The sequence below is a fragment of the Sphaeramia orbicularis genome, chromosome 21, assembly GCF_902148855.1.
Source record: "Sphaeramia orbicularis chromosome 21, fSphaOr1.1, whole genome shotgun sequence".
Classification (NCBI taxonomy): domain Eukaryota; kingdom Metazoa; phylum Chordata; class Actinopteri; order Kurtiformes; family Apogonidae; genus Sphaeramia; species Sphaeramia orbicularis.
The window spans coordinates 41,208,212-41,236,051 of NC_043977.1; the positions used below are offsets into that span (position 1 = coordinate 41,208,212).

The 27,840-nt window shown below is 35.5% G+C and overlaps 1 protein-coding gene across 1 annotated transcript in view; it reads left to right on the forward strand.

Moving 5' to 3' along the window:
* Positions 1 to 27,840, forward strand: part of tbx15 (T-box transcription factor 15) — a 53,054-nt gene that overhangs the window by 11,207 nt on the left and 14,007 nt on the right. The window contains exons 3-4 of the mRNA XM_030124013.1: positions 2,670 to 2,771; positions 14,833 to 15,004. Coding sequence (XP_029979873.1) covers positions 2,670 to 2,771; positions 14,833 to 15,004 — 274 coding nt within the window. The remainder of the gene's footprint in view (positions 1 to 2,669; positions 2,772 to 14,832; positions 15,005 to 27,840) is intronic.

Below are 27,840 nucleotides of genomic sequence, written 5' to 3' on the forward strand. Positions count from 1 at the left end.
TTACGCATTTCATGGAGATAATATGCAAAAAAACCAAACACTTGTTGTTCAAGAAAACTGTTAATTACAGTCTGATAGCAATTAATTGTTGGTTTACACTCAAACATGTTACTGTAGATCAGGTTTATCAAGAACAGCAAAGTTACAGTAATAGTATGAGTGTCAGTGTATGGGATGATGCATAAGTGTCCACTGTGTAAACTGATATGGAACTAAAACAACAAAATTCATGAATATACAAGAGAGCTGGAGAAGAACTGCCCACTGTAGTGACCAGTATGTATGAAAGGGTTAAAACTAAGGCATTCAATAAATATGAAATATTAGGATAAAGTAAGCCAATTATCAGTATAAGTCTAAGATTTTGCTTAGATTGGATTATTTGTTTATTTATATTACTGTTTAAAACTTCACCATCTTGTTATCTTGTTTTGTTTCTGCAACTTTCCTTCTTGTAAATAGAATAGTCATAAATAAACTGTTGCTTCAGCCTACGCCTTTTCACCCATGTTTAATATAGAAATCCAAACTGTATGTATGTATATATCGTGTTCTGTTAAATGGACAAATAAATTACTACTACTACTGATATAGCTCAAAACGTCCCCTAACCGCCAATACAGAGTCTGTTTTCAACATTTCTCTGAAAATCTGTATATTTCGGAGTTCCCACAGGGCTCCTGAACGCAGCACGTACATGTCAACCTTCTGACTGACTGGATTTATTCAGAGCTGCACAAATATCAGTGAACTGTTTGTGTAAATAAGTGAAGAGGAGTTAGCACAACTGATAGTAAAGAGGAAAAAACTACACTTTCTGTGTGTGAGTGTTTTGGATATTTTATGAAACGATTGCTTGTCAGGTTTATTTCTTAAACGACAGATTTGATATTTACCCATCAGATGAGTTATTATAACCTCCTGAGACCCAGGGAAGTGAAAGTTTGAGCTTTTTTATATTAAACAGTTATCTTGATTGGAAACTGCATAATGCAACAGTTTTTTCAGATACATTTTTGAAAATTCTTTTTATTTATTTATTTATTAATGGAATATCCTTTGCAATCGACAACATTTTTTAAGTAAACGGTGAAACTTTTGTCCCCTACAGAGGACAAAAGTGCATTGCTGGGTCTCAGGAGGATAAATATATGACATCAGTTTGGCTCCTCCGCTCAGAAAAACAAATTATTTATTATTCTTTGACTGAAACTGTGTCGAATAATGTTTCCTCCACTTCCACATGGACCATCTTTGGTCCCAGTCAAAGCTTTTTTTCTAAAATCTCAGTCCAGTGCGTGAAGCTTCCAACAGGATTAATAAAATTGAATATTTTAGAGCCAATAATAATCTGGTACATTTGAAAGTGACACGTGGAATCTTAAAACTAACGCTGCTCATGCACTAAATATGGACCGTTATAGTAGGAGATATCTTGTGTCCACTATGTAAAATACTCAGTTGTACAATATTAATGGTTATTTGGAGAGTAACATGTAAATGGGGGTCACATATCAGACACAAGTGTTCATATGTTAATTATGCCTCATAGTTTCTCTGGATTTGATCGTTACTAAAGGTGATTGCATATATTTTACCGTTATACGTCTAGACAAGCAAAACGTATGTGTCTTAAACCATTAAAAAAAAAAAAAAAATATTGTGTCTCTTTGCTGGCTGATTTTTTATCACATGTATTTTCTTTATTTCTGGACATTTTTGTCCAAAAATTATTCTGACAAAAACTCAAACACTTGCCCCTTATTTGTTGAATCAAATTTTCTTTATTTATGACTTCAAGGTTCAAGGTTCAAGGTTACTTTATTTATACCCGTAGGTAGATTTGTTTTGCAGTCTAGGTGATTGCCTTGGCATTACAACAACACATACATTAAACATGCAAGACAGGCACTTGATCACGCTTACAGACAGGACAAAAAGACAGGACAAAAAGTGCTCAGTGTTCCACCATTCATCGGTATAGCAGCATGGATAAGTAAATAAAATAGGTAAGATCAAATAAATAAAAACAAGATGCAATAAAACACAATAAAAACCAGAAAAGATGAAAACAATCCAGGATAAAAACCAGAATAAGAACATACAATTAAAAAAAATTTAAAAAATTTGAAGTCACAATAATAATAAATAGAGCAAAATTCAAAATACTGACTCTCACTACATTAATCGTATGAATGCATTATGTTTTCGAGCATCATGGAGGAAATACTCAGTTATTTTAGTTAAAGCAGCACAATCATGGTGTCAGTGTAATGAAATAATGCAATTAATATGCCTGCATTTAAAAAAAACTGTTGGCATTAAAATATACTTAAATACCACAAATGTGCAGAAGGGTTTCAGTATAATCTGCTATAATTTAATTTAGGTTTTTAATGTGTTCATCTTTAATGTGATGGAGCTCATTTTAATCTTGTAACTGAATTTATTTAATACGTCATGTTTTAGTCATTAATACAGTGTGAATCTGCAAAGTTACTTATAACAAATATAGTTTCATCCTGTCATTGAATACATATAATAAGTGTCCTGGGATGCTTGTATTCTCATTTGTATATAATATTTAAAGATGTTTCTTCACATTTAATACTTAACATAAGCATTAAAGGTCAAAAAGTCATGTAATTTGTTGCTTTTTCCTTATTCAGGAGGATGTTTCCTGCCATGCGGGTAAAGATAGCAGGTCTGGACCCTCATCAGCAGTATTACATCGCCATGGACATCGTTCCTGTGGATAATAAGAGATACAGGTACCGCCTCTATACGCACTAGAATACTTGAAGCAGCTGCTGTGGTGTTAGCCTGTTCTAATTAGATGCTTTAAAATAATCTGAGCGTCACTTTAATTGGCTGATACATTTTCATTTAGGATCATCTGTCCTTCACTTTCAACTCCAGAACTATGCCCCCCCCCCCCCCCCCCCGTCACGAGCAAGCTGCTGTAAAACCGAAATGATTTCATTCTTCTGGGTTTCAGTGGGGAGTTTAATGTCCCATGATGGTCTAAATGCTTCAAATGCCTTTTAACCATGACAAGTATGAAACACTGAGGGAAACGCTGAGTAATTGTAGTGTTCTTTTTTTTTTTTTTTCTTTCCAGCACAAAAGAAAGACTTGTGTTTGCGTCAGTCTCAAAATAAAAGCCTTTAGAAATCTTTGGAGACCGTTTTTTAATAAATGCACAGCTGTGAATAATATGCACGGTCATATCTGTATGTGCAAATGCAGCCTGAAAAGCAAACCTGCACCGCTGCTGCTGCTATATGGACACCAATCTGTATTTTCCTGGATGATTCTCAAATGTCAGGTTGCATTTTGACCCATTTGGATTGCTCTCCTTTTCATGCCAGTTCACATTTAGGAGGTGTATCTAACAAGATTTGGACCGACCAGAGATATTCCACAGCTTTTCTTTTTTGTTTTGTTTCCTGTTTCCAAATTCCTTACAACTGCAACTAAAGATGTTCCCATCTTGAGGGCAATACGTTAAAAGTCGTTCTTTCAGTTATTTGTTTTTGCAAAGTGAGGTGAAATTGATTAAAGTTTGCATGTGCTGGGAGAAAAGTTATGTATGATGGATCTCTCTGGATATGCAATAAGACTGATATCCTGGCCTGTAGTACGAGACCCTGAAGTTAGAGCCAAAAGACGAGATTGAAATGTATTCATCATCTGACTGGCTGAGCTGCAGAGCCAGATGCCGCCTGCAAATAGGATAACTCTCAACATTCAAGTCTAATGGCGGAAATGGGAAAAAAACCAGGGTAAGGAAGGAAAAAAAGCTGCTCCGTATACCTGCTGTTATAGTGGCTAGCTGTGAAACGACTGGGCTACCTTTACGGTTTAATATTATCTCCTTAGGTTTGAAAGAAATAGTTAAGTAGGAGCAAGAAATTATGATTTTATTGATGCTGATGCAGATACAGGCTGTCACTGAGTCTGATGGTCGAAATAAGAGACTGGTTTTTGAATAGCTGCAGGTAAACAGTGTCTTTGTCCGGAAAGATGGCTAAAATATCAAATGCATATTAACCAAATGACTCTGAACCCATAAAGACCCAAACAGCCACTGACAACAAAAATCATACTGATCTAAAATGTTCAATCACTTCTTAACCACTAAAACTATTAATACTTTGAAATAACTGGTGTAAAATACAGTTTGCCATCTTTTCATAGTCATCAGATATGACCCATTTGGACATTCAGAGGCTCTGTAGTTACCATGGTAACACCGTCATCTACAACATTGATTCACCAGTAAAATCCATAGAGTTTGATCAATGACAGCGGATGGAGATGCTTGCTTTTACATCCAGTTATTGACGTCTTCACTGAAAAAGTCACTTTTTCTTCAGGTTTCTCTGTTTTTGATATAATATCCCTCAACTTTAATCTGAGCTTTGATGAACATCTACATGATCAATGAATTAAATATGTAGGAAAAGACCAGATTTTCACTGAAAAAACTAAAAAAAAAAAAACTACATACACTCATTTCTGTTAATGATTTTAAAAGTGTCATGGAAAATGCAGTAAAGGAGGAATGTCACTGTTTTTCTTCATGCCGTTATGGTTGAATAGTTGTTAATTGTGTTTCATTGTTCATTGTGTATAATGTATGTGTTTTATGTTGTTTGGACTTTGTATGGCTGCTACCTTGGCCAGGTCTCCCTTGCAAAAGAGATTCTTAATCTCAGTGGGACTTCCTGGTGAAATAAAGGTAAAATGAAATAAATAAATAAATAATAAATGGTGATAAATCACTTAAGAAAGGTTAAATATAAAGAAAAATTTATTTGGGAACTTTTGCAAAAGTAGCTCTAGGTCTTTATGGGTAAAAAAAAAACCATTTAGGTGATGTTTCCGGACATAGACACAAATGTGATTAAGCATCTTCAGTAAAATCAGGTTTTATAGATTTACAGAACAATTGCCACACAGACCAAAACACAACAGAGTACACTTCATAACCTCTGAAATCTATTTAACATAATTTTCAACAAAGATTCAGTTCATTCTTAACATGTGCACGCTGTAGTCTTTGGTAGATGAAACTAAAATAATGCAGTAACGTTTCTTAGGCGACTATTTTCATCTGTAAATTAATATACAAGATCTATTAAGTACGTTGGTATTATTTTCAGCTTTGTTTGTTCAATGTAAAATAAACTGCACTACACTAGAGGTACACTTGTCTTTTACTCCACTGCTTCTCACCTCACTATCCTAATAAAAAAAAAAAACAACATATATAAAAGCTAATGTTACAGAAGTAGAAAAATAACCATCACACATACTGAATATTCATCTTGAACTTAGACTGTACACGTCATTGTTGCATGACGTTATGCTTTTACTTGTGTGTGTGTCTGCTGTGGATTTCTCTGTGTAATAGGACGTGGGTAACGCGTTGAAAAAGGGCAGATCTTGGAATTTTTTCACTTTTTCTAATACTGTGAAAAAGTTAGTTTAATTGAATTATAGGGGTCTCAGTGCTTTTCCAGTTTCCCATTGATTTCACCGCTTTCATATACTGGGGATAAAGTGATACTTATCAGCTGTGAAGACATGCCAGCCTGGGAAAGATAAAACTTATGAATGAATGATAAAAAAAAAAAAAAAAAAATCAGTTAGATAAAAGAATAAATAATGTTATTGTTTAATGTGCCCAACCCAGTGTTTTTGATAAATCCCTACAGGAATCACATCCATGAAATGACTCCACTTTGAGACTCTGACCAGAAGCGTATCAACATTATCCACATCAGTTCAGAAGTCTGTGTTTTTTTAGCAACTGCTCAGTATAGCTGAAGCTCCATGGCATAAAACATGCTTTTTTGTAGGTTTATTTATTTATTTATTTATTTATTTAACTTTTTATTTATTCCACCAATATAAAACACATGAAGATGTACAAAAATCACACCAGCCTCAGTTTACAAATCACTCAATCCATAACACATTACTTTCACTCATAACTACTTACACTACACTTTTTACATACAGGTCAAAAACAAGTCATGGTCATATATAATTTACACAGATACCAACAACATTCTTGAAATCTGACTTCTAATATTCAACCAGCACAGATAAGTGTATTTGTAAAACCAAAACAGGTGCTACTGAGGAAAAGAAATAGAATAAAATAATTGAGCTACCAAAAAGCAACATGTGTAAGTAAAAAAAAAAAAAAAAAAAAAGAGCAATATTAAAAACAAAAAGAGGTATTTAGAGCTCTTGTATCACTTGAATTATTAGTTTCCATCTTCTCAATTTTTTCTAGTTTCAGTTGTAATCTTGCAGTAGTTCTTTCCATAATAACAACCTTTTTTACTTTGTCTATCCATTGCGTTATGTTGGGGGGGTGTGGCTTCAGCCAGTTAATTGTGATCATTTTCTTTGCTATTACGAGTAAGACTTTCAATAAAAAGCTACAATCTCTGTCTAACAGATCTTCAGGTAATATTCCAAGTATATACAGGGTTAAGTCAAGATGTAAGTCAGGTTTTGTTTTCTTATGTTGCCACTGTATGTAAGGATGGATATGTGACTGCAGACCTTGTAGATCAAAAACATGTTAATCAGGTCATAAATGCGTTAAAACTGATGGGTGCTGTAGATATCTGAACTCCATGCATCCTTCATTTCACGCGCTTGTTTATTAATGTAAAGTTTTCCACCAGAGCGTAGCAGACGTTCTGCCCTGCCGCCTCTGCTCGCTCTCCCCCCGCCGAACCAAGACATCATGGAGGATTTTTAGAGGCCAAAAGATCTTGTAAAATTAAATAGGATTTTCTTCCTGGCTGGGGAATTCACCACAGGGCTTTGCAAACTGAGCTGGGAGCTGTCACTGGTGTGTCTCACAGTCCTGGGGAGTTTGGGGTCTGGAAATACGGTCTTTATTGGAATAGACTTGCTTTACTTGGGCTCCCTGCCCCTCTTTAGGAACGTCTCATTGGTACCGCGCTCATTAAATCTCCATATATTACAGTGCTTTTATGTGGACAGTCGCTCGGTTTGTGCCGGGCTCAGGCTGTTGTACGTGGGGCTGTCTGGCTCCTCAAACACACTTCATTCTTTTAAGTGAGTCAGAGCATGTTACTGTTTTAACACGCACACACACAATAAGAAACACAGCAAAAGAACAAAACACACACATACATCTACAAGCATTTATTGAGCTGCACACACAAGGACTGTCATTTAATTCAGTTGTTCCCTCAAACCAAACCCTGAAAGTCCTGATCCTAAATCTAAACACAAGATGTTAGAACCCAAGTACTTAAATTTAATTCCAAGTCATTTTGAAGATTTCTTATTTTGTGTTTATAAGGACATTTGTTTCTCATAAGTATAGAAAGAAAAGAGCAGTAACCTTAAAACTGAGCCTTAAACAAATGTCCACTTATCTCATTGTTTTTTTGCTTTTTTCCTAAAGACTTTCCTTCACATTTTTGATCAAAGTCAAGGTGAAGTTTATTAATATAGTACATGTAGAAGTGCCCAAAGTGCTGTACAAATCTGCAGATTCAAATACAAAATGTACTAAAACTAGTAAAATAAGAATAAATACAAGATATACTAAAACTGATAAAAAAAAATTAAAAAAAAAAAAAAAAACAGATGCACACTATAAAAAATGACTGTGGAATTAACACCAAAAAGTTATAAAACTGCAACATAAAAAACCTGTAAGTGACAATACAATGCAAAGTTGTTTATTTGAAAAGATTTTTGTGTTAACTATTCAATCAAATATAGCTGTAGTTCTTACAGGAAGAGTATGTAAACAAAACTAGATTTGTATTTAGAAATTATGTATTTCTATGTATACCTATATAAATTGCAAGACCATAATGTTGAAATAACAGTGTATTTGCTTTTTTTTTTTTTTTTTTTTTATAAAAAGTTATAAAAAAGTAAACATTTAACAATGTAACAGTTAAAATTTTGTAAATTAATGGGTTGGTAGAGTTGGTAGTACGGCTCATCCAATAACCAAAGGGTTGGTGGTTCGAATCCTGGCTCCAACTGTCCATATGTCAAAGTGTCCATGGAAGACACTGAACCCTAAATTGTTCCCAGTTGGACCTGGTGGCTTTGGAAAATGCTTTGGACACCATGAAAGTGTAGAAAATGTGCTACATAAGTGCAGTCCATTTAAATCCAGTGTTAAATCTACATGTTTAAAATGTTAAATCTACATGTTACTCTAAATATGTTTACAGTTGAATGTGTTTTTTACAGTATTGTTCTGGTAACCACAGCTGCCAGTTTTTTTCCGTAAAAATAACAGGATTTTTTTTTTTTTTTTTTTTTTTACCGTGGACAGTAACAGGATAAATAGCATCTAAAAACACAACCGGAAGATAAAACAAATAAAAGTCACACACTTGTATTAAAAGCCAGTGCAAATAGGTGCATCTTTAAAAGTGTACAATTGACTGATCTGTCTTCTCTTTCCAATAATAAGTAAATATGCACGATGCCTGAAAGAGGCTGGAGGAATTATATGCAGCTGACAGGTAATCACAATATTCAGGTCATTTGCACCCATGTGACCTGCCCTGTAACCATCGAGTTGCCCAATCATTCTAACTTTAATGCTATCTAAACCAACACTAGTCTGCAGCTGGCTTTGGTCAAACTGAGGAGGTGCACAATGTATGCAATTTTGCTGGGACATTTGGTCTTTATAAATGCAGAAATTAAAACCGTGCAGGACAAAAGAAAACAATAAAACACAATTTAAAAGAACAAAGCATAGAGTTATTGACTATACTCATGTGGATCATCTACCAATTAACTTAAAATATACATAAATATGTGGAGAAGTGAAGAATGGAGAATTTTCTTTGTTTATTCACTGCAGTGGAGGTTTTTTTTTTTTTTTCTTCTGTATCCACACCAGACACAAACATAACCATGTACCTCACATACACAACTCCAGATCAACAACTTACCTTGTTGTTGTAAATTACTGTTTCCCTACAAGTCCTTAATGCAGTACATGTGGTACTAATTCATGTTGTATGTTGCAGCTCCGGTGCTACTGTTATGTCCATGTGAAATAAGAAAATAAATCTGACTATTCACACACAATTTATAACACTTGTTCATACATAATTTATATCAAGTCATGAGGTGTATTTATGTAAAGTTACTGTGTTTTATGCATGTTTTGAAGTTGAAAATGTTTATGGAAATAGCAGATTATAGCACTTTTTTGTACTTAACTCTGAAGTAGCGAAGATTTAACTCCATTCTTCAACATCTTCTTGGATATTCCCAAAAAATGCTGAAAGATGTGTGTCATAGCAACAGGTTAACATGGAGTGATGAGAAGGCCAAATTATTCCTCTGCCACATCCAAAAAAAAAAAAAAAAAAAAAACTTCACAGGCATTTTAGACAGAAAATGCAACCAAGCGCTTCACTTCTTCTGCTGTTTATTAGAGCCACTTGCAATGTAGACTATAGCACCACCTTCTGACATGAGCAGTTAATGCAGACTTCAATAGTTGTTCAGCTTTAAAGATTTCTTTTTTCTTTTAATAACTGAACAGTCAGTATCATGCATGCATATGGGGAACATTGCAAGTTCAAATCAACATGCAGATGATATGTAAAAATAAGGAAAATTATACAGTTTGTATGCAACGGAACACAGTGTGGAACTAGCTGGTAGGTTAAGAAATCTACCAAAAGTCGTTCCCACAGAGACATTTTTTTCCTCTCACAAAGTCCGAACACACACACACACACACACACACACACACACTAGTCAACCCTGAGCGGTAATTCAATAGTAATATTTATTCTGTCAGTACAGTAACCCAATATATGGCCTTGGTTTGGCCAGTGTGTGTGTTTATGTGCGTGTCTGTCTGTTAGAATGTATGTGTGATGATCTGGGGGCACACACACAAACACACACATGGAAATACACAATGGCAACCTGTTTTTGCTTTCTGCTGGTGTGTGTGTTTCTATGTGTGTGTGTGTTTATCCCAGTGGGTGTCGGTTTTTTGTGTGTGAGAGAATTGCAGTTGGGCTTTGTCAGCTGTATAGTTTGGTGTTGGCTGAGAAAGGAAAGGCCCCCTCCCCCCATCTGTCCAGTAAGAGTGTCACATAAAGTCCAGTCTTTATTGATCGTGCCGGTGCCAGATGGCAGATTTATGGAAGATGAAAGCGGGGAGACTAATCAGATTTCCAGTCCTGTTTGGAGCTAAAGTTTCCTCGTTCCTTAACACTTTCCCTGCTACGCTGAGCGTAACCCTAAACAGCACTCCAAACAGGAAATTACAGAAACGCCTGGCACCCTTTGTGGGTATATATGCATGTGTGACTGTGTGTGTGTGTGTGAAGGTCAAAAGTCAGAGCTGTGTGGAGAGGTGTGTCTTTGGTGTTAGAAATAGTAAAACATGGAACAGGTAGTTAAAAATGTCCTCTTTTGAAGATAATTTACAATCATTTGAGTTTATTGAACAGGAATTTATATGAATAAATGCCAGTTTAACATTTTGCACAGCATAGTAACAGGATATGATGACATTTCCACTCTAGAATGGACTCCTCTTTACAGTTAAGTACAGGCTCCTTTTCCACGTCTAGACTGTTATATTGATGTAAAAAGCTGCATGACATTTGGGAAACATCACTTAAATTCCTCAGTTATGATGTCTCTGCAAAGGTGTAGTCCAGTGTTTTTCACCCTTGGGGTCGGGACCCCATGTGGGGTCACCTGGAATTCAAATGGGGTTGCCTCAAACTTCCAGTATTTGATAAAAATAAAGAAAATTTAAAAAAAAAAAAAAAAACACTTAGAAATAAAAAATATATGGTGAGTTGAAAGATACAGTCACAATCCATAAAAGACATGACAAACTGAAGCACTGTGGTTCTGTTTATCTTTCAAATGTTCATTGTGGTCAGTTTCAGAAGCTGCAGCTCTTTCATAATTCATAGTTTGAGTTCTTGTTTGTTCAGTATTAATTGTCAGCCTTGTAAATCCAAGCTGGACTGACTGTACAGGGTGGGGAAGCAAAATTTACAATGAACATTTAGTTGTTTTTTCTCAGCAGGCACTAGGTCAATTGTTTTGAAACCAAACATATATTGATGTCATAATCATACCTAACACTATTATCCATACCTTTTCAGAAACTTTTGCCCATATGAGTAATCAGGAAAGCAAACGTCAAAGAGTGTGTGATTTGCTGAATGCACTCGTCACACCAAAGGAGATTTCAAAAATAGTTGGAGTGTCCATAAAGACTGTTTATAATGTAAAGAAGAGAATGACTATGAGCAAAACTATTACGAGAAAGTCTGGAAGATACTATTAAAGAAGAATGGGAGAAGTTGTCACCCGAATATTTGAGGAATACTTGCGCAAGTTTCAGGAAGTGTGTGAAGGCAGTTATTGAGAAAGAAGGAGGACACATAGAATAAAAACATTTTCTATTATGTCAATTTTCTTGTGGCAAATAAATTCTCATGACTTTCAATAAACTAATTGGTCATACACTGTCTTTCAATCCCTGCCTCAAAATATTGTAAATTTTGCTTCCCCACCCTGTATATATCCTGACCAAGGAAAATAAAATTCTCTCTTTGTGCAGTAATCTACACTTGGCTTTTCTGCCTTAGTCCACAATAATATACATTATATTGACCAATTGTTGTCTGAAATTAATGTTTATTTGCAACATAATATAGCAAACTATTACATGATCAAAAACAACTTAATTTTAGCAAAAAAAAAAGTCTCCATTTTGAATGTCTGGGGTCACCAGAAATTTGTGATGTTAAAATGGGGTCACGGGCCAAAAAAGGTTGGGAACCACTGGTGTAGTCCGTCATTCTTGAAAAAAAATGGTTGATATCTGAACTCAAAATCCAAACAAATAAATTCCACATCCATGAACACAAACAGTGGGGGATTATTATCTGAATATGGCAAAAAAAAATTGTACTGGATCAGGGTCATTTACTTCACCTTTAAGTAAGCTGCAGAAACCTCTAATTAAACCACTTGGGTTTTCATTATTTCTACGTTTATAACTTCTTTTGGGTTTACAACACTTTCTGTTTGAGCAGTTTTTGTCTCTTATTTCTGATATGAAGCACACAAAAAATAAAAGTAGTGAATGAAGAAATCAGCAAGGGAATTCGGTTTTAATCAATACAATTATGTTAAAGCATCTTTAATTTATAGCCACAAACTCACACGTTTGTCCAAAATCCTTGTGTTTTACATATACAAAATGCATTCTAACATTCAGCATACAGTTGCTGAAAAAAAAAATTAGACCACCCCTTGTTTTCTTCAATTTCTTGTTCATTTTAATGCCTGGTACAACTAAAGATACATTTGTTTGGACAAATATAATGATAACAACAAAAATAGCTCATAATAGTTAAATTTCAGAGCTGACACCTAGCCATTTTCCATACTTTTCTTGATAATAACCAAAATCACTTCAGTTCTTACATTAATATCTATGGCATTGTACTGACAAAAACAGTGCTTTTAGGCTTTCCATGTTTTCTCTTCTGTCTGTTTTAGTCACATTATACACACAGGAGTTAGCACTTGATTACATAGCCATTGTTTGGATGACTTTTGATGGTCTAATAATTTTTTCTGTGACTGTACGTTTGTGTAAATAGACAGTCGTGTCCTTTCCTTTTTTTTTTAAATAACCTTTATTAATTGAAGGAGATTTTACAAGGCATTACAAAGCACAAAACAAACCCATACCCATCTATACTTAATAACCATATACATATTTCCCCTCCCTTATATACACCCACTCATAAAAATACACACTTACCCATGTTCACAATGGTGAATAAAAATAAAATATCTGTATATACACTCACACATATAAATATACACCAACACATATATTTACAAAAACAAATGCATGTATACATGTCTACACACACATACATATACAAACTTACACCCCACATATATTTTTTCCCCTCTTTTTTATATGAGAAACAGCGTCCTTTACCAGTTCGGGACATGTAACCTTGGTAACCGGCCCATCTCACCTCTAATGACAACTGTATAATATTACTGACAGTGTCTATATGTGTGTATACCTACTGACTGTACCACCATCTGTCTGATACAAATGAACCCTGACTCCTGGGCTCTGTTTGGCTGCTGTCATAGTCTGTTGTCACCACAAATGCATTATATTATGGGATTTCAATGTCTATGAAGTGTCCACAGCTTGTACACTGTAATATTTACCTGAAAATAGTAAGCAGTCCCCACATTATTGGTTTGATAGTTTTGGACACTGTTCATCCTGTGTGAGCCTACATAATAAGCATGTTAGAATGGAATTTTGGATATTATTGTATTGTTTTAGACTAAATGGAACAACAGTGATTGTGTTGGCCTGTTACCACGGCTAAAACGCACACAAGTGACCCAAAGTACCGACCACATGACCATCTCTGAATTTGCTACATCTTCTTAATCACATCTATTCCATGGCCTTATCAGTAAAAGCGAATGGTCCAGTAATACTTTTTTATAGGATACTTTTCTTCCAATATGGCTGCCCGTGTCCCCGAAAAGCCCTCTACATGTTTTTATATGCATTTGCAAGCGTATGGGTTGTGCTGTGTTTTTGCGGTGCAGAGTGGAGCAGAGTATGTATTTTTGCTTATAAATAGGCTTTATGTATGTGTGCGTGTGTGTGTGTGCATGTGTGTGTGTGTGTGTGTGTGTGTGTGTGTGTGACAGGGCGGTGCAGCCCTTCGAGGCAATAACAAAAGGACCAAATGAGAGTTTTGTCCATGTTTCAGGAGTGAGTGATGATTTTGGCAGAGACACAGCAGATAAAACACTTTCAACTGAGCGCAGGGCCAGAACTAAAGGCAAACAGCTGTGCCTCGCACTCGCTCTCCCCCACTTGCTCTCTACCTCGATCACCCGCTCTGTGGATATTTCTCTCCCTCTGCCCTTCTTTATTTCTTTATTCTGTTTTGTTCTCTCTGTACTTACATCTCACTTAGTTTCTCTATTTTTATCTTTCTTTCTTTCTTTCTTTCTTTCTTTCTTTCTTTCTTTCTTTTTCCTTTTTTTTCTTTTCTTTTTCTTTTTTCTGTCCCTCCCTCCCTGCTGTTTAATGGGTGGGACGCCCCCATTATACCCCGAATCACACACAGCATCATCAAATATTATGGCTCTGCTTAATTGAAAATATGCGGCCGAGTGTACGACTGCATATGGAATATTTTATGTCGCTCTTGTTAGAAATTTCAAGCACAATGAAGAAACAGCAGATGAGTTTTAAAAGCTGGTGTTGTGGCAACGTGGCTGAGTGTTTGGAGTTTGTTTTCCAACGGAGTGAAAAAGCAGAGGCGCTCGAAATCCAAACAGCCTTTATAATAACCCGTTCAACCCTCGAGTAACCTCAGTGCCTCATTTCAAAACAGTGAGGTGATGAGGGAATATTCGCCCTGGAGAGTTTCTGTGGAAACAATGTATGGTCAGTCAAAGTGATGAATGCACAGGCAGAAAATGACAAGGTACAATGTCCATTTGAGCAACTGGTAGACAGGTTTTGACATTCATTCATTCATTCATTAAGGCTTTTATCAAATAAATCAATGCTGAAGCCAACAACATGACCAAAAACCCACTAAAACTACCTCATTCAGAAAGTTGGTTTGAGATGCACAAAACCCACTGTGCATGCCAAAAACACTGTTTCATCTGTATTTCATGTCCATATGGTGTTCTGGTTCTTAAAGCAGCTTGTCTGTGTCCGTCCAGGTACGTGTACCACAGCTCCAAGTGGATGGTGGCGGGAAACGCCGACTCCCCGGTGCCTCCGCGGGTCTACATCCACCCAGACTCTCTGGCCTCAGGGGACACGTGGATGAGACAAGTGGTCAGCTTCGACAAACTCAAACTCACCAACAATGAGCTGGATGACCAGGGACATGTAAGTTAGTATATGTGTGTGTGTTCGAGGTGTCATGGAGATGGTTTAAGAAACATTCAGGTGTCTAATTCTGACTTGGACTTTGAATCAAGAGCATCTGGCTATAAAACACATCCACACTTTGTCAAAATACATTAAATACATTAACACTGTACTTCCCATTTAAAAAAAAAAAAAATTCCTTGTAACATATTAAATAACATATTTTAAAAGATTGTGTAACACTTACTATGTTACTATCCAAAATATACACTTACTAGCAACACAAGATGAGTAAGGTTCGTCTCATATGTTTCATATCATTAGTTGCTTTTCCGTTGGACATCTGCGCAAACCTTTACCAATATTTACTAAATGTTGAATAAACAGAAGTGCGTAATTTTTCCATTAAATCACAAATGGGATGATTTTTTTATTTATTATTGCGAGATGACATGAGAAGTCATTCCATAAATATGGCAACAAATGTAAAAATGGTGTTGATTTACAGATATATTCATTATTATTATATATTACCCCTCTATCTTGTACTAAATTAAAAATGATTGGGTTTCCTGGTGTGTCCACACATACCACGACATGTTACTTCTTCTTCTTGGCTTGTCGTAACATCCGTCAACATCCGGTTATTTAATTCACCTGACTCTAGTCGCGAAAAAAGGTCTTTCCATTGCAGTTTTACATGATATACCATTTGAGCTACGCTTGAAAAACCACCTCTTGCCAGCATGAAAACTTTTAATCGAATAATGAGACTTTTGGTGAAATTTTCGTTTTTCCATTTGTGTTACATTTGTGCAATTTGAGGGTCAATGGAAAAAGGGCTATTGTTAATATCTAATTTCAGTGGTAGAAAAGCTGATCAGTTAAATAAAATTACCTATATGATATCATACATTACATACAATAATATCATACAGTGAAAATACTCCATTACAAATACAAGATCTAGATTGAAAAGTATGTAATTATTACCGAAAAATGTGGTTAAAAGTAGTCATTGTGCAGTAAAATGTAACTGTATGTGATGTTTGAAGTACTTTATGGCTGATCTACAGTAATACATTATATTCTATTAGATCATCATATATTCATAGCGTCATTGTCCTGTTAGAACCACCTATCTCTTAAAACTCACCTATTATGAGTTCAGATAAACAGGTCTGTTTTCAGCTTTGTGACGAAGCATTTTACAGCAAATCTAAGAGGGTTTTTAAAGAATTTATTTTGCTCAAGCTTATCCCCTAGAAGAGTATTTCATCCTTCATTTTAATACAAATCTGTAAAATCAACACATTTGGAGATACCTGGAATTCACTAGATAGAAAGGGAATGAAAAACTGTAAAATGAGAAGTAACTAAAGCTCTCAGATAAGTGTGACACAGCAAAAAGCATCATATTTGCCTTCTCCATCACATAACTCAGTGACATTCCTCTGCCATCTACTCTAGATACGCATATTTTTTGCATGACTAAATGCAGCGTAAGACAAAATAAATCTTTCCGCATGTATTAAATCAGCATAGACAATAAAAACGACGTCACCCAATACTCTGATTTAATGTGTTGTATGTCTTAATTGTGATTTTGAGGTTTAAAGCAGCTCTTGTTTAGTCACTGATGCTTATTTATGGCTCAAATCTCTGAACCCACAGACTAATCACACTGTAGTGTTTTCAGGAATGTCCACTAATGCATCCTGTCCTGTAATAGTGTTGATAGTGACTTGGGCCCCAATGTTGAAGCTGTGATTCATTTTTACGCTTCAAGATTAATATCTCTTAGAAAAGCATGCCAGGATTTTATGAAACTTTTTTTTTTTTTTTTTTTGATTAAAGAGTTTTTGATGCTGCTGTTTGTGGACATCTTGACTCACAGATTCATGAAACGAATACATAAATGTTCTGCCACGTCTCGCCTGCCCACACTCAGACCTTCCTCCTGAACACTGTCCACCCTGACTGAATATTATTAGGTTTGTGGATTAGTGTAGAGAGGCATTAAAGGTCTGGGATTTGAATCGTTGCTCTCATTTTAATGTAAAATATTCATTTCCTCCACGACTGTAAAGTATTTTGTAATGAAATGCTTACGTTGAAGGCACTTAATGATTGGATTTGATTTGTAGTGTGCTTCGGTGGCCACACCGCTGGGCAAAAATGTGAGTCCGACCACAGTCTGTCTGATTTACTACATTGCTTGTATCCAGTCAGTAACAGAGGTGGTGAGCTAAACTAAATCTCTTATTGGTTCTTGGCTGCTTTAAATGTGTAATGTGGGTTTCATAGGTGATATATTTAACTGTAATGCAGCAAGTTACACCACAATTTGTTTGATTTACTACCTTCCTTATGTATAATCAGCAAGTGGGCAGCAAGAAAACTTGTGTGCAGCTTTTGCGCTTTATATTACGATATGGTTAGAAATGGGTTTCATGAGAAATGGACAATATTAGGAGAAAGAAAATAGTGTTAAGTTTTGATTGGCCCCTAGTGCCCTTTTTAAATGTATAGAATGTTGTTGGACTTTATGAGCTTTTTCTTGTTAGTGAAGAAGAAACAGAGACAATAGAAGAGTCTTTACTGCTTAATGTTTAACTTTAAGTTTTAAAAAAAGTGTCATGTAACTTTAAACAAGTACAGAAAATAAAAAAATATGTACCATATATTTGTAGCACTAGTGTATTTAATAGCAATTAGAAGAAAAAATGCACTGCAAAGTTACTGAGATGCTATTTACATGGTCAGAAAGCTACTATTACCAAGTTAAACAATAAGTAATTTTACTATTATCAACAGTCAGTAAAAACCAGATTAAAGACAAATGTGCAGTATTTCAGTCATTCACTCATTTGAGTTTTATTTAACCTCAGAATATACTGAAGTACTGGCCTCACATGAAAAACAGAAAACAGTGAATTCAGTGAATAATGAAAACAATAATAAAACCAATTAAGACTATTGAAACATCTAATGCAAGACCAGTCTAAAGTAAAATATGGTCAAATGACGCACAAATGATGTAATCTTAAGGTACTTCTACTTCTGTTCCAGGCTGCAGGTGCACAATGAATAAAAATTTCAAGGATCAGCAAAAAAACAAGCAGTTCCTTCAACATAGTTAAGCATTTGTGATTTTTGTTCAATTAATTATATAAAGAAACCAGTGATTCAAGGTGGTAAAAGATCAGTAATATCTTTAAAAATAAAATGCAGTAAAATCTAGTGTTCATCAGCCTCAGCTTTGGCATACTGTGAGAGGATTAAATGTTGCAAGCTTAATTTTTCATATCAACCCAGATTGAATAAGTGGTGTCAGGCACAACAACCCCCCCCTGCATGTATTGTAGTTTATTTTGGCATTGATCCAGCTGATGTCATCATGTCTATGCATGTGCTGATGTCAGCATATCAACTGCCTCTAAATATGTGATAAGTTTGAAGTAAATTGTAACAAAATTAATGTTTTTATAGACATTTGAAATTTCACCGATTAAAAGTAAATGGGAGAAGAAAAAATATTTTAAAAATTCATTTAAGATTTGAACTTTGACCTACTTTTCCCGAAATGTAAACACATCTATTCTGGGTCGCTGGCAATCTATAAACCTAATTTGGTATGAATTCAACCAATAGTTTTGCTGCTTCAGACATGTGAAATTTTGCCCATAAGTAGGGATGTAATGATTTCCGGTATAACGATAAACCATGGTAAAATTTCTGATGGTTAGTATTACCGTTTAAATTGTATTTATCATGATAACCATGTTCAATTACTGCACTTAGCAAACTATATGTATATTGTCGAACAAGCTCCACTATGACCAACTCCTTTTTTTTCTACTCAGAAAACACTCAGGAATTGATAGGAGAATTGATGAGGAATTGAATTGGTAAACAGAATCGACAATGGCATTGATATTTATAAAATCCTACCAATTCCCACCCCTAATGCAGATATCTCTGGCCATAAGGTGCCATCTTTAATGCACATTTGTATGTTCGATGTTTACATGTTAATATTTGAATGTTTCTGCCACAGAAAGTACATTGTGCATGTTATTTTATTATTTTTTTTCAAAATACAACTTGGTTACATTGTTTTAGTGCGTATATAAGTACTTTTTGAACATTTTGAGTATATTTCAACAATACCGCAATAATAATGATAACCGTGATAATTTTGGTCACAATAACCGTGACATGAAATTTTCATATCGTTACATCCCTAATTATAAGTAAATGGGGGGAAAAAAAGATTGTAAAAATTCATAAAAATTTGAACTTTGACCAACTGTTTCCAAAATGTAATGACATCTATTCCAGGTCACTCATAATCTATAAACCCAATTTGGTATGAATTCAACCAATAGTTTTGCTGCTAGAGTGTTAACAAACAAACTGAACCAAAAACAATACCCCTTGCCTCCCCTTCGGGGGTGGGGGTGTCATAAACAGTTAAATGATCAGAATAGTGACTATTATTCTGCTCTTATCAGATCTGAGCATGAAAACAGAGTTGTTACTCAGAGTTGTTGCCTTTGAAGCCGTCTTCATGTGGAGTGTTTTAATTGTTGGGGTGTGACACAATCCAAAACAAACGCACTCACTCCTCTGATGCCGCCATGACGAGGATATTTCCAAAGCTACGACAACATGGAGATGTACGACTGGGTGTCCCTCCATGGTTCTGGTAGGTTTGTGCTCTGTCACAGCGCTGCAGATGATCACATCAGCTCAGCGGTGACAAATGTAATAACATATGGGTGTTAGTGGGCGAGGATTGGAATACAGAGCTCTCTGTGTGAGAAGAGGTTGTCTTTCCTCTCCCGCTGCTCTGTTTAAGGGCTTTGTTTCCCTCGAGGGGATTTTTAGAGGCCAAAGGAAATTAATTTTGGAGCTTCCTGTGTGGGAAACCTCACTGCTCCTCGCTCATCCTCCCGACTTGTGGTATCGTGAAATGTCTGCCTCATCAGAAACAGACACCCAGCGTGTCATGAATCATCAGACGTAGCAGCACACAACAGAAGCAGAGTCTGTGAGGGGAAAAAAACAATATTTATTATGTCTCACATCATCAACTACATTGACAAATAGTGTCTCTCTACTTTTGCAATTTTCAGCTTTCAGGTTTAACTGATGTTGTCCCCTGGTGTTGGTTAAAACCCAGAGTAGAGCATCAGTTATACGAGTTAACAACTGTATCAAAGCATTTGTCAGAAAGCAAACATTCTATTTATAGCCTCTTAAACAGAAATATCAAATAAGAGGAACAGGCAGTATATTTTCACTTAAACTGTGATATTTTCACTTAAAATATTTATTACAGAATCATCCAAGGATCTGTCATATATTTAGAAATATATTCTAGCTAGTAGTTATTCATGCGTTCACTATAATATTACAGTTTGACATCATGCAAAGTCGTTCAGTCATATGAATCTGCATAAAATGGAAATAAAATATATTATTCATGCAGTAAAAATGAATAAGATTAATCGCAGAGTTCACATCCCAGTGATAGAGGAGGAGCTTTTACTTACATATTAGCATCAAAATATACTTATAGTTCCAAATATAAAAGTGCAGAACTGCCCATGTCAGAATAATCTGTTTTATTGGAATACAGTCACTGGTGGACTGTCCCAGAAGAACCTGCTGATCCTATAAAAATGAAATTAACTGTTTGTAATGAGTCATTCTTAGATATTTAGTCAGTTTCATTAGTGTAATATCCACAAACCTGCTTATGGTTAATTTTGTTGAGGTTGAACAATAATATCTTACATCCAAACAGTCACTAACACCTCATTTGGATTTCATCTAACTGGGACCAGTGTTTCAGATATTTTTAGCCCGTTATTAATGTATCGATAATTATAATAATCGATGCATTAATGCGTTCATGTTTAGCATAGCGGCTGGTGAAGGTCATGTTCAGTACTGTGAATAATGTCAGATTTTCTATGACAATGCAAAGCAGTTTATTGGTTATTTAGTTCAAATGAATACAATGTCTGTGTTAAATATCTATAATGTTGGAATAAATGCACTAAAAAGTCTAATATCTGAAGTAAGAAGTAGCATGAAGAGGAAATACTGAGGGAGAGCAAAAGTAGAGCGCTGGAGTTAATATATCTAGGTCCATTATAAAACATCACAAAATGAAATTCTAAGAATCTGTTTCTTATATAATTCACCAGAGCTGTTAAGTATCTTTTGTTGTCCTGATATGTGGCTTTAACAGCACAAACTACTTCAAAACTCCATGGAAGACGTCAACAAAACAGCTTGAAGCTGTGACTTTTTTTTTTTTTTTGCCTCCAGCAACATTTGCAGAATGACTTTATGTTCTCTTCAGATCTGCCTCTCTGGCCTCTCATCTATTCTATGAGAAAAGCTTATAAAATGCTGAAGAAGGGGCCAAATGTTTTTTTCTTGTATTTTATAGTTGCTTTGTTGTAAATGATCCGTTGCACTGTTACGTATCGATGCTGGCCTACGAGGAACTTCAACACTCAGCGAAAGACATTTGGACATGGTTTCCTCATCTAAAAAAACAGACATTTTAAAAATGAGAGCTATTCATCTATTATTAAATGATTTGCATTGTATCAGTCAGTCAGTCAGTCAATCAGTCAGTCAGTCAGTCAGTCAGTCAGTCAGTCTCTCCTGGTGGACTAATGAGGGCCCTCATCCCTCCTTTGGCTGAACTGTTGTGTGATTTCACTGATTGTAGGTCCAGAGTGGAAGATTTAGAAAGATTTAGGGGGATCCAACTGCTGAAATGAAATATAATATTCATAATTATATTTTCATTAGTGTGCAATCACATGAAAATGAGAACCACTGTGTTTTCATTTCCTTAGAATGAGACGTTTATATCTACAAAGGGAGAGGGTTACTGTTCACAGAATCTATCATGTCCATATTTCTGACTGAGAACAGATGGATTTTAGTTGATGGAATAAAGCGTTAAGGTGCATTATCATTAACTACTATGTCTGAATGTGGACCAGAGTTAATACCACCTTAAATAAAAAAGCCAGAAAGGACTAAACAAACACTGACTCCAATGAGGGACTTTATTGTTTTATTGTAGACACCATACGTGACAGTGTGAGAGGATGTTAAACTGACACACAGATGTTAAATCTCCACTAATTTAGTTCAATCATATACTTTTTTCCTCATTTCAGAGGGTTTTCCTGCTTGAAAATCACATTTCAGCCACAGTTTGCAGTTTTTGTGGCGTTTGCTCTGGTTGTTGCTACACAGCATCCGTTCCATGCAGGACGTGTTAGTGTCTTTCTGGTGTGAAGTTCCAGATGAGCTTCAAAGGGTCATAAATGAACGTCATTACCTACCATGAAAATGAAAACATCACTTATTCGGCCTAATTGTATTTGAGCGTGAACAACTGTCAGCTGATGTCCTTTGGCTGCTCTGAGTCGTTTGTTCCGAGTTCAGTGTGTTGATCTGTGATCCGCTCTGACTTCACATCACCTCAGGCCGGCCTCGGACTAGAGGCATGACTCCCCCGGGGCCCGAGGCAGCTGTGTGTGCGTGTATATTTGGAAAAATCCATTGCTAAAACCTGACTGCAATTCAGCCTTGACTCCAAGGGATCTTTTTCATTTTTAACATTTGTCTGGTACCTGTTTTTTGGGAAAAGTCATCTGGTGTGCAGGAAGTGAGTATAATCCGTCACCTCATATAGCAGCAACAGTGGTTTGATTGAAATAAACACAGGACGAATGAGAGGCCTGTGCTGTGGTGAAGATTTTAGCTTCTGGAAACTGCAAATCCCCTCACTAGTAGAATAAAAAGATCACAACGAAAGAAAAGGCAACAAACTAGTCTGATTTGGATTCACTGAAACAAATCTGGTACTTTCAATGCATTACTTTATCTGTGATCCATTTAGTTATTCTGGGATTTTTTTAGCAACTGATAACAAATACCAGGAAACAAACCTACCCATAAGTGTATACAGAACCAGAAAGTAAAGTGTGTTTTTGTTGAAGAAAATACAACAAAATTCTCTAGTTGGAGCCTAAGTTTTTGCAGAGGAGACTTAATAGCTGCAGTTACATGGACAGTCAGAGATTTCAACTTGACTGTTTACATGGATGTTCAATAAAACGAACTGCAAGATGTGTATTTACTTGCATGGAGCAAAGCATTTAATCAGTAGTTTTATCATGTGCATGAGCAATTTCAGCCTTCTGAACCTATCTGTCCTTTCTGAGGAGACACTCCTGAATGCAGCATGACACTGTAACATAGATTTTTTTTTATTATTATTACTTATTATTAGTGTGACGGACACACGCATTTTGTTCTGAAGACTCCTCACTTTTTTAATACAGATGATTGGAGTCAGTTGTTAATTAATTGTTCAGGAATAGGCTTTGCATTAGAATTACTTATGACTGATTTGCGTTCATTATAAACTATGATGCTATTAAAAAGTAAATACATCAAAAATATGTTGTAGTGATACTGTCGCACTGAACATGACAAAAATGGTCACTAAAATTCATGCCAGAGGATTTTCCGAAAAAGCTGTAAAAAGGAGCAAATCTTCACATTGAAGCCAAATCTGATTTGACTCACAGCCTTCTCAGTATGGTACAACCCTGTTATTTTTAATAACAAGAGAACAAACAACTGCACTGAGTCTTAATTGACACAACAGATGTGTTCCCATATTTCAGACCTGATTTGTTGAGTTTAATTCACCAGCTGCCTCAACAGCCCAGGTCTCAGTGCATTGGTTGTTGTACGTTTGTCCAGTTGCTTTCAGAGAATTGATCTGGTGATGCCAAACTATTCCATCAGAATGTGATTTTTTGGTATTTGGTGGTGTGGTTCCACTCACTGTGAAGCATTTAGCCTGAAAATATGACAGAAAACAGAACTTTTTTAGTTTTTTTTTCCACAAACTGAACTTTTAGTCTTGTAGACCTCAGTCTTTTCCAGCAGTTTTTCATTTGGTTGATGGTTAGTTGCATTCTGGCTTCTGGCTTTGCAGACATTGGCTTGAATAATTGTTGTTTGGAGCTTTCTGACCATCAAGGCGTTTAGTGTTGTGATCCTCACATCTTTTAAGATCTCCAACAGAAAAGTTGCATCAGCACAGATCGGTTTTGATTTGCTGCTGCTGATTCTGTTTCCCTGGAAACTTATGTCACCCATGTGAAGTAAACATATGAAGAAAGACCATATTTATTCCAGTAAGAAAGAAAGGCAGTAATATTTTCGTACTAAATGGATTATCAAAGATTTACACCAACCTCCACTTTATAGAAGATTCTTTCAGATCAGGTGTGTTTCATCTGACTGAGGTGGTTTTTATTCTGATTAGCTGCCTCAATTATTTAATTGAAAGGGAATCTATCTAATTAACCCATAAAGAACCAAACATCCACTGGCAACCAAAACCATCTACTGATCTAAAATGTCTAATATGTATTGATTGACTAATCCTATCAATACATGTGAATAATTGGTGTAAAATACAGTTTGTCATCTTTTCATGGTTATCAGATATGACCCATTTTGACATTCAGAGGCTCCGTAGTTACCATGGAAACACAGTCATCTTCTACAACATTGATTCACCAGTAAAACCCATGAAGCTGGAACAATGACAGTGAATGGACACACCTGGTTTATGTTTAATTAATGATGTATTTTACTGAAAAAGTCACTTTTTATTCAGTTTTCTCTGTTTTGATATAATAACCTTTGAGTTTGCTGTGAGTTTTTGTGAACATAATTAAATATAGAAAATGAAATATAGGAAAATACATGATTTACAGTGAAAAATGCAAAATACAGAGGGTAATACAATAATAAATGGTGATAAATCCCTTAGGAAAGGTTAAATAGAAACAAAAATTCATTTGGGAACGATTAGAAAAGAAGCAGTGGGTCTTTATGGGTTAAAGTATGCCAAAACACTAATGACGGATTGCAAAAAACAATTGTGTCTTTCGATTTAAGTGTTTCTGAGCATAAATGTTTGTGAGCAGATGTGTGAGTGACATTTGGAGCCTGGAATATGAAATGTAATGTTTTTGATACTTGGAGCTGTTTTCCCCCCACGGCCTCGGTTGAAATGACCCCCTCTGTTGTAGCAGAATCGGGGGGGTGGTAGTGGGGGTGTTTGGCTCTGGGGAGGTTTTCTCACCCTCATAATAATCAAGAGCAGACCAGGGCCCTGAGGCAAAGCTGGGGCCGACACCGTCTGACGCCTCTGCTCCGCTGTGAAATAATCCTCTGCTCTCCTGCGAGCGTCATCATAGTTTGAACTCGGTTTCCGCTTAATGTCGCATATAGCTTTGATAGAGAATCAGTGGAGATAATTAATGTTCAGAAGGACTGTGAAGGATTTGCAAAGAGGAAAATTAAAAGGGCAAGAGTGTGAGTTTTACATTTCACCTGACATTATATTTTTCTACCTCCTTCACCAAAGTCACTTCCTAATCCCTAATCCTTTACAAGTACATGCAAAATCCTGACTGAAACCTGATGCAGCTGTGGGATTTCCATCTGAACCACAGACGTCACTATGTAAGAAACACGAGGACATGCACGCTTTATGCTTTTCCTTGTTGTTTCTGCACATTTATCACTACCAAAACAAGTTATTGAAGAAGAAATATTCAGACATTTGGTCATACCTGCTTCATTTCTGTAGTAAGTTCCTACCATTGGTCTGCATGCACAGGACTCAAGGGTTTTTTAATCAAAGTTCTACGGCACTGACACCCCCAGCTCAGGGGCGGGTCTACAGGGAGGCACATGGCAAGTGTGGAAAGGATAGGTCCTTGGCACTGAAGGTCAAAAGTTTTGGGAATGACACAAATGGATTCTTAAATGTGATTTATTTGCTATTAAATTTCTTTGAAAGCTACATAAGTCTTTTAATTGTTCCTCAGTGTACCTCAGAAACATGTGGAATTGGAAATAAATAAATTGCAAAAACAAAACTTGTCATTCCAAAAACATACCAGCTCCATGTCTAAGGGGCTTCTCACAGCACTGAAACAAACAATAAATTGACCAAAAGTGACTTAAAATGTTTAATTCTTCTTCATTTAATTTTTTTTCTTTTTTTACATTGGACTCTCATTAGAATATTTTGATTTTGTTATGATGTGCACAGTTTTGTTTTGTTTGCACACTATTCTTGTTTTGCATTAACAACACTTAGGTAGTGTTTGATACAGAACATTACATAGTTATAAAGTATTGCTGTGGCTCTTTTGCTGTTTGTATTCATTTACATACAGAACTGTGCAAAGGATTTAGGCCACAAGTAGGTTTGTTGTTAGTATAATAATATATTGTAATGTTTGAATGCATTTTTCCATCTTTGTAACAACATACAAGTTAAATAAAACAGCAATAAAAAATGAGAATTTCAAAGAAAAACAGAAGACTCCAGTATTTAGTGTGATTTTCCTTTGTAATTAACGTGTCTTGAACTTTTCTGCACAGATGTGATTTACTGAACTAATCTTCTAGTGTTTTACAGCAGGTTTCATTCCACACATGTTCAGTGTTTCCCATTGTTTGGCACTGTATGTCATGGGAACAGACATCAAAATAAATACTGACTGTAAAATACAGAACCCATGCAATTTATATGTATTTTGAAATGCTGTGCATGATATTATCCTCTATTGTTTCTAGACTGAGAAATAGATATTATGATCATTACAACTGTGTACAAACAACATGCTGTGGGTGGTCTAAAACTTCTGCAGAGTGCTGTACATATGTAAGAGTGAAAATGGGAAATGCTAATAATAAGCAAATATTCTTGGGTAAACATAAGCAGAGTAATAGTCAAGACATGTTTATGACGATGTTATACAGACATGGTATTAGTGTGTTCTTACTTAATTACTGTAGGATTATTTACATATATAAGTTTATTGTAATGTTAAATTGATCTTCAGTTAGAGGAATTCCTCCTAGGGGGTGCTGTGCTGGGAGACGGGATTATTGTGGGAGACGGAGAGTGAGTGGACTGTACTGGGCATTGGAGCTCAGTAAACAGTTTTGAGAAAGACCCTGAATTTTGATAACTATTTGCTGGGGCAGATTTTTAAAATTAAATCTCAAATGTCTTTTTCTTTAAGTTAAAGAATGAGCAGTCTTGAATAAGAAAATGAAAATGCAGGTTGGATAATTTATTAATAATTTTATTTATGAAACCAAATAATGCAGCCATATTCTTAAAATGAAAAAGCATTTCTGCAAATGCAGTTTGGTTTAGATTATGGTAACTCATCGCTTCCTTATTCTGACTGATTTTATATTTTTACTTTTTTTACTTTTACTTGTATTCAACCAGGAAGTCCCACTGAGATTAGGAATCTCTTTGCAAGGGAGACCTGGCCAAGGTAGCAGCCATACAAAGTCCAAACAACATAAAACACATACATGATACACAATTAACAATAAATTCTTTAAGTTAAAGAAAGAGCAGTCTTGAATGAGAAAATGAAAATGCAGACTGGATGACTGATTACTCATTTCATTTATGAGTCAAAAAATCCAGCCACATTCTAAAACTGAAAAAGCATTTTTGCTAATGCATTTGCATTTTCGAATTTTAGATTTCAAATTGAATTTTGGTAACTATGTGCTGGGGCATGTTTTGAAAATTAAATCTCAAATGTGTTTTTCTTTTTAATTAAGTTAAAGAATGAGCAGTCTTGAATAAGAAAATGAAAATGCAGGTTGGATAATTTATTAATAATTTTATTTTATTTATGAAACCAAATAATGCAGCCATATTCTTAAAATGAAAAAGC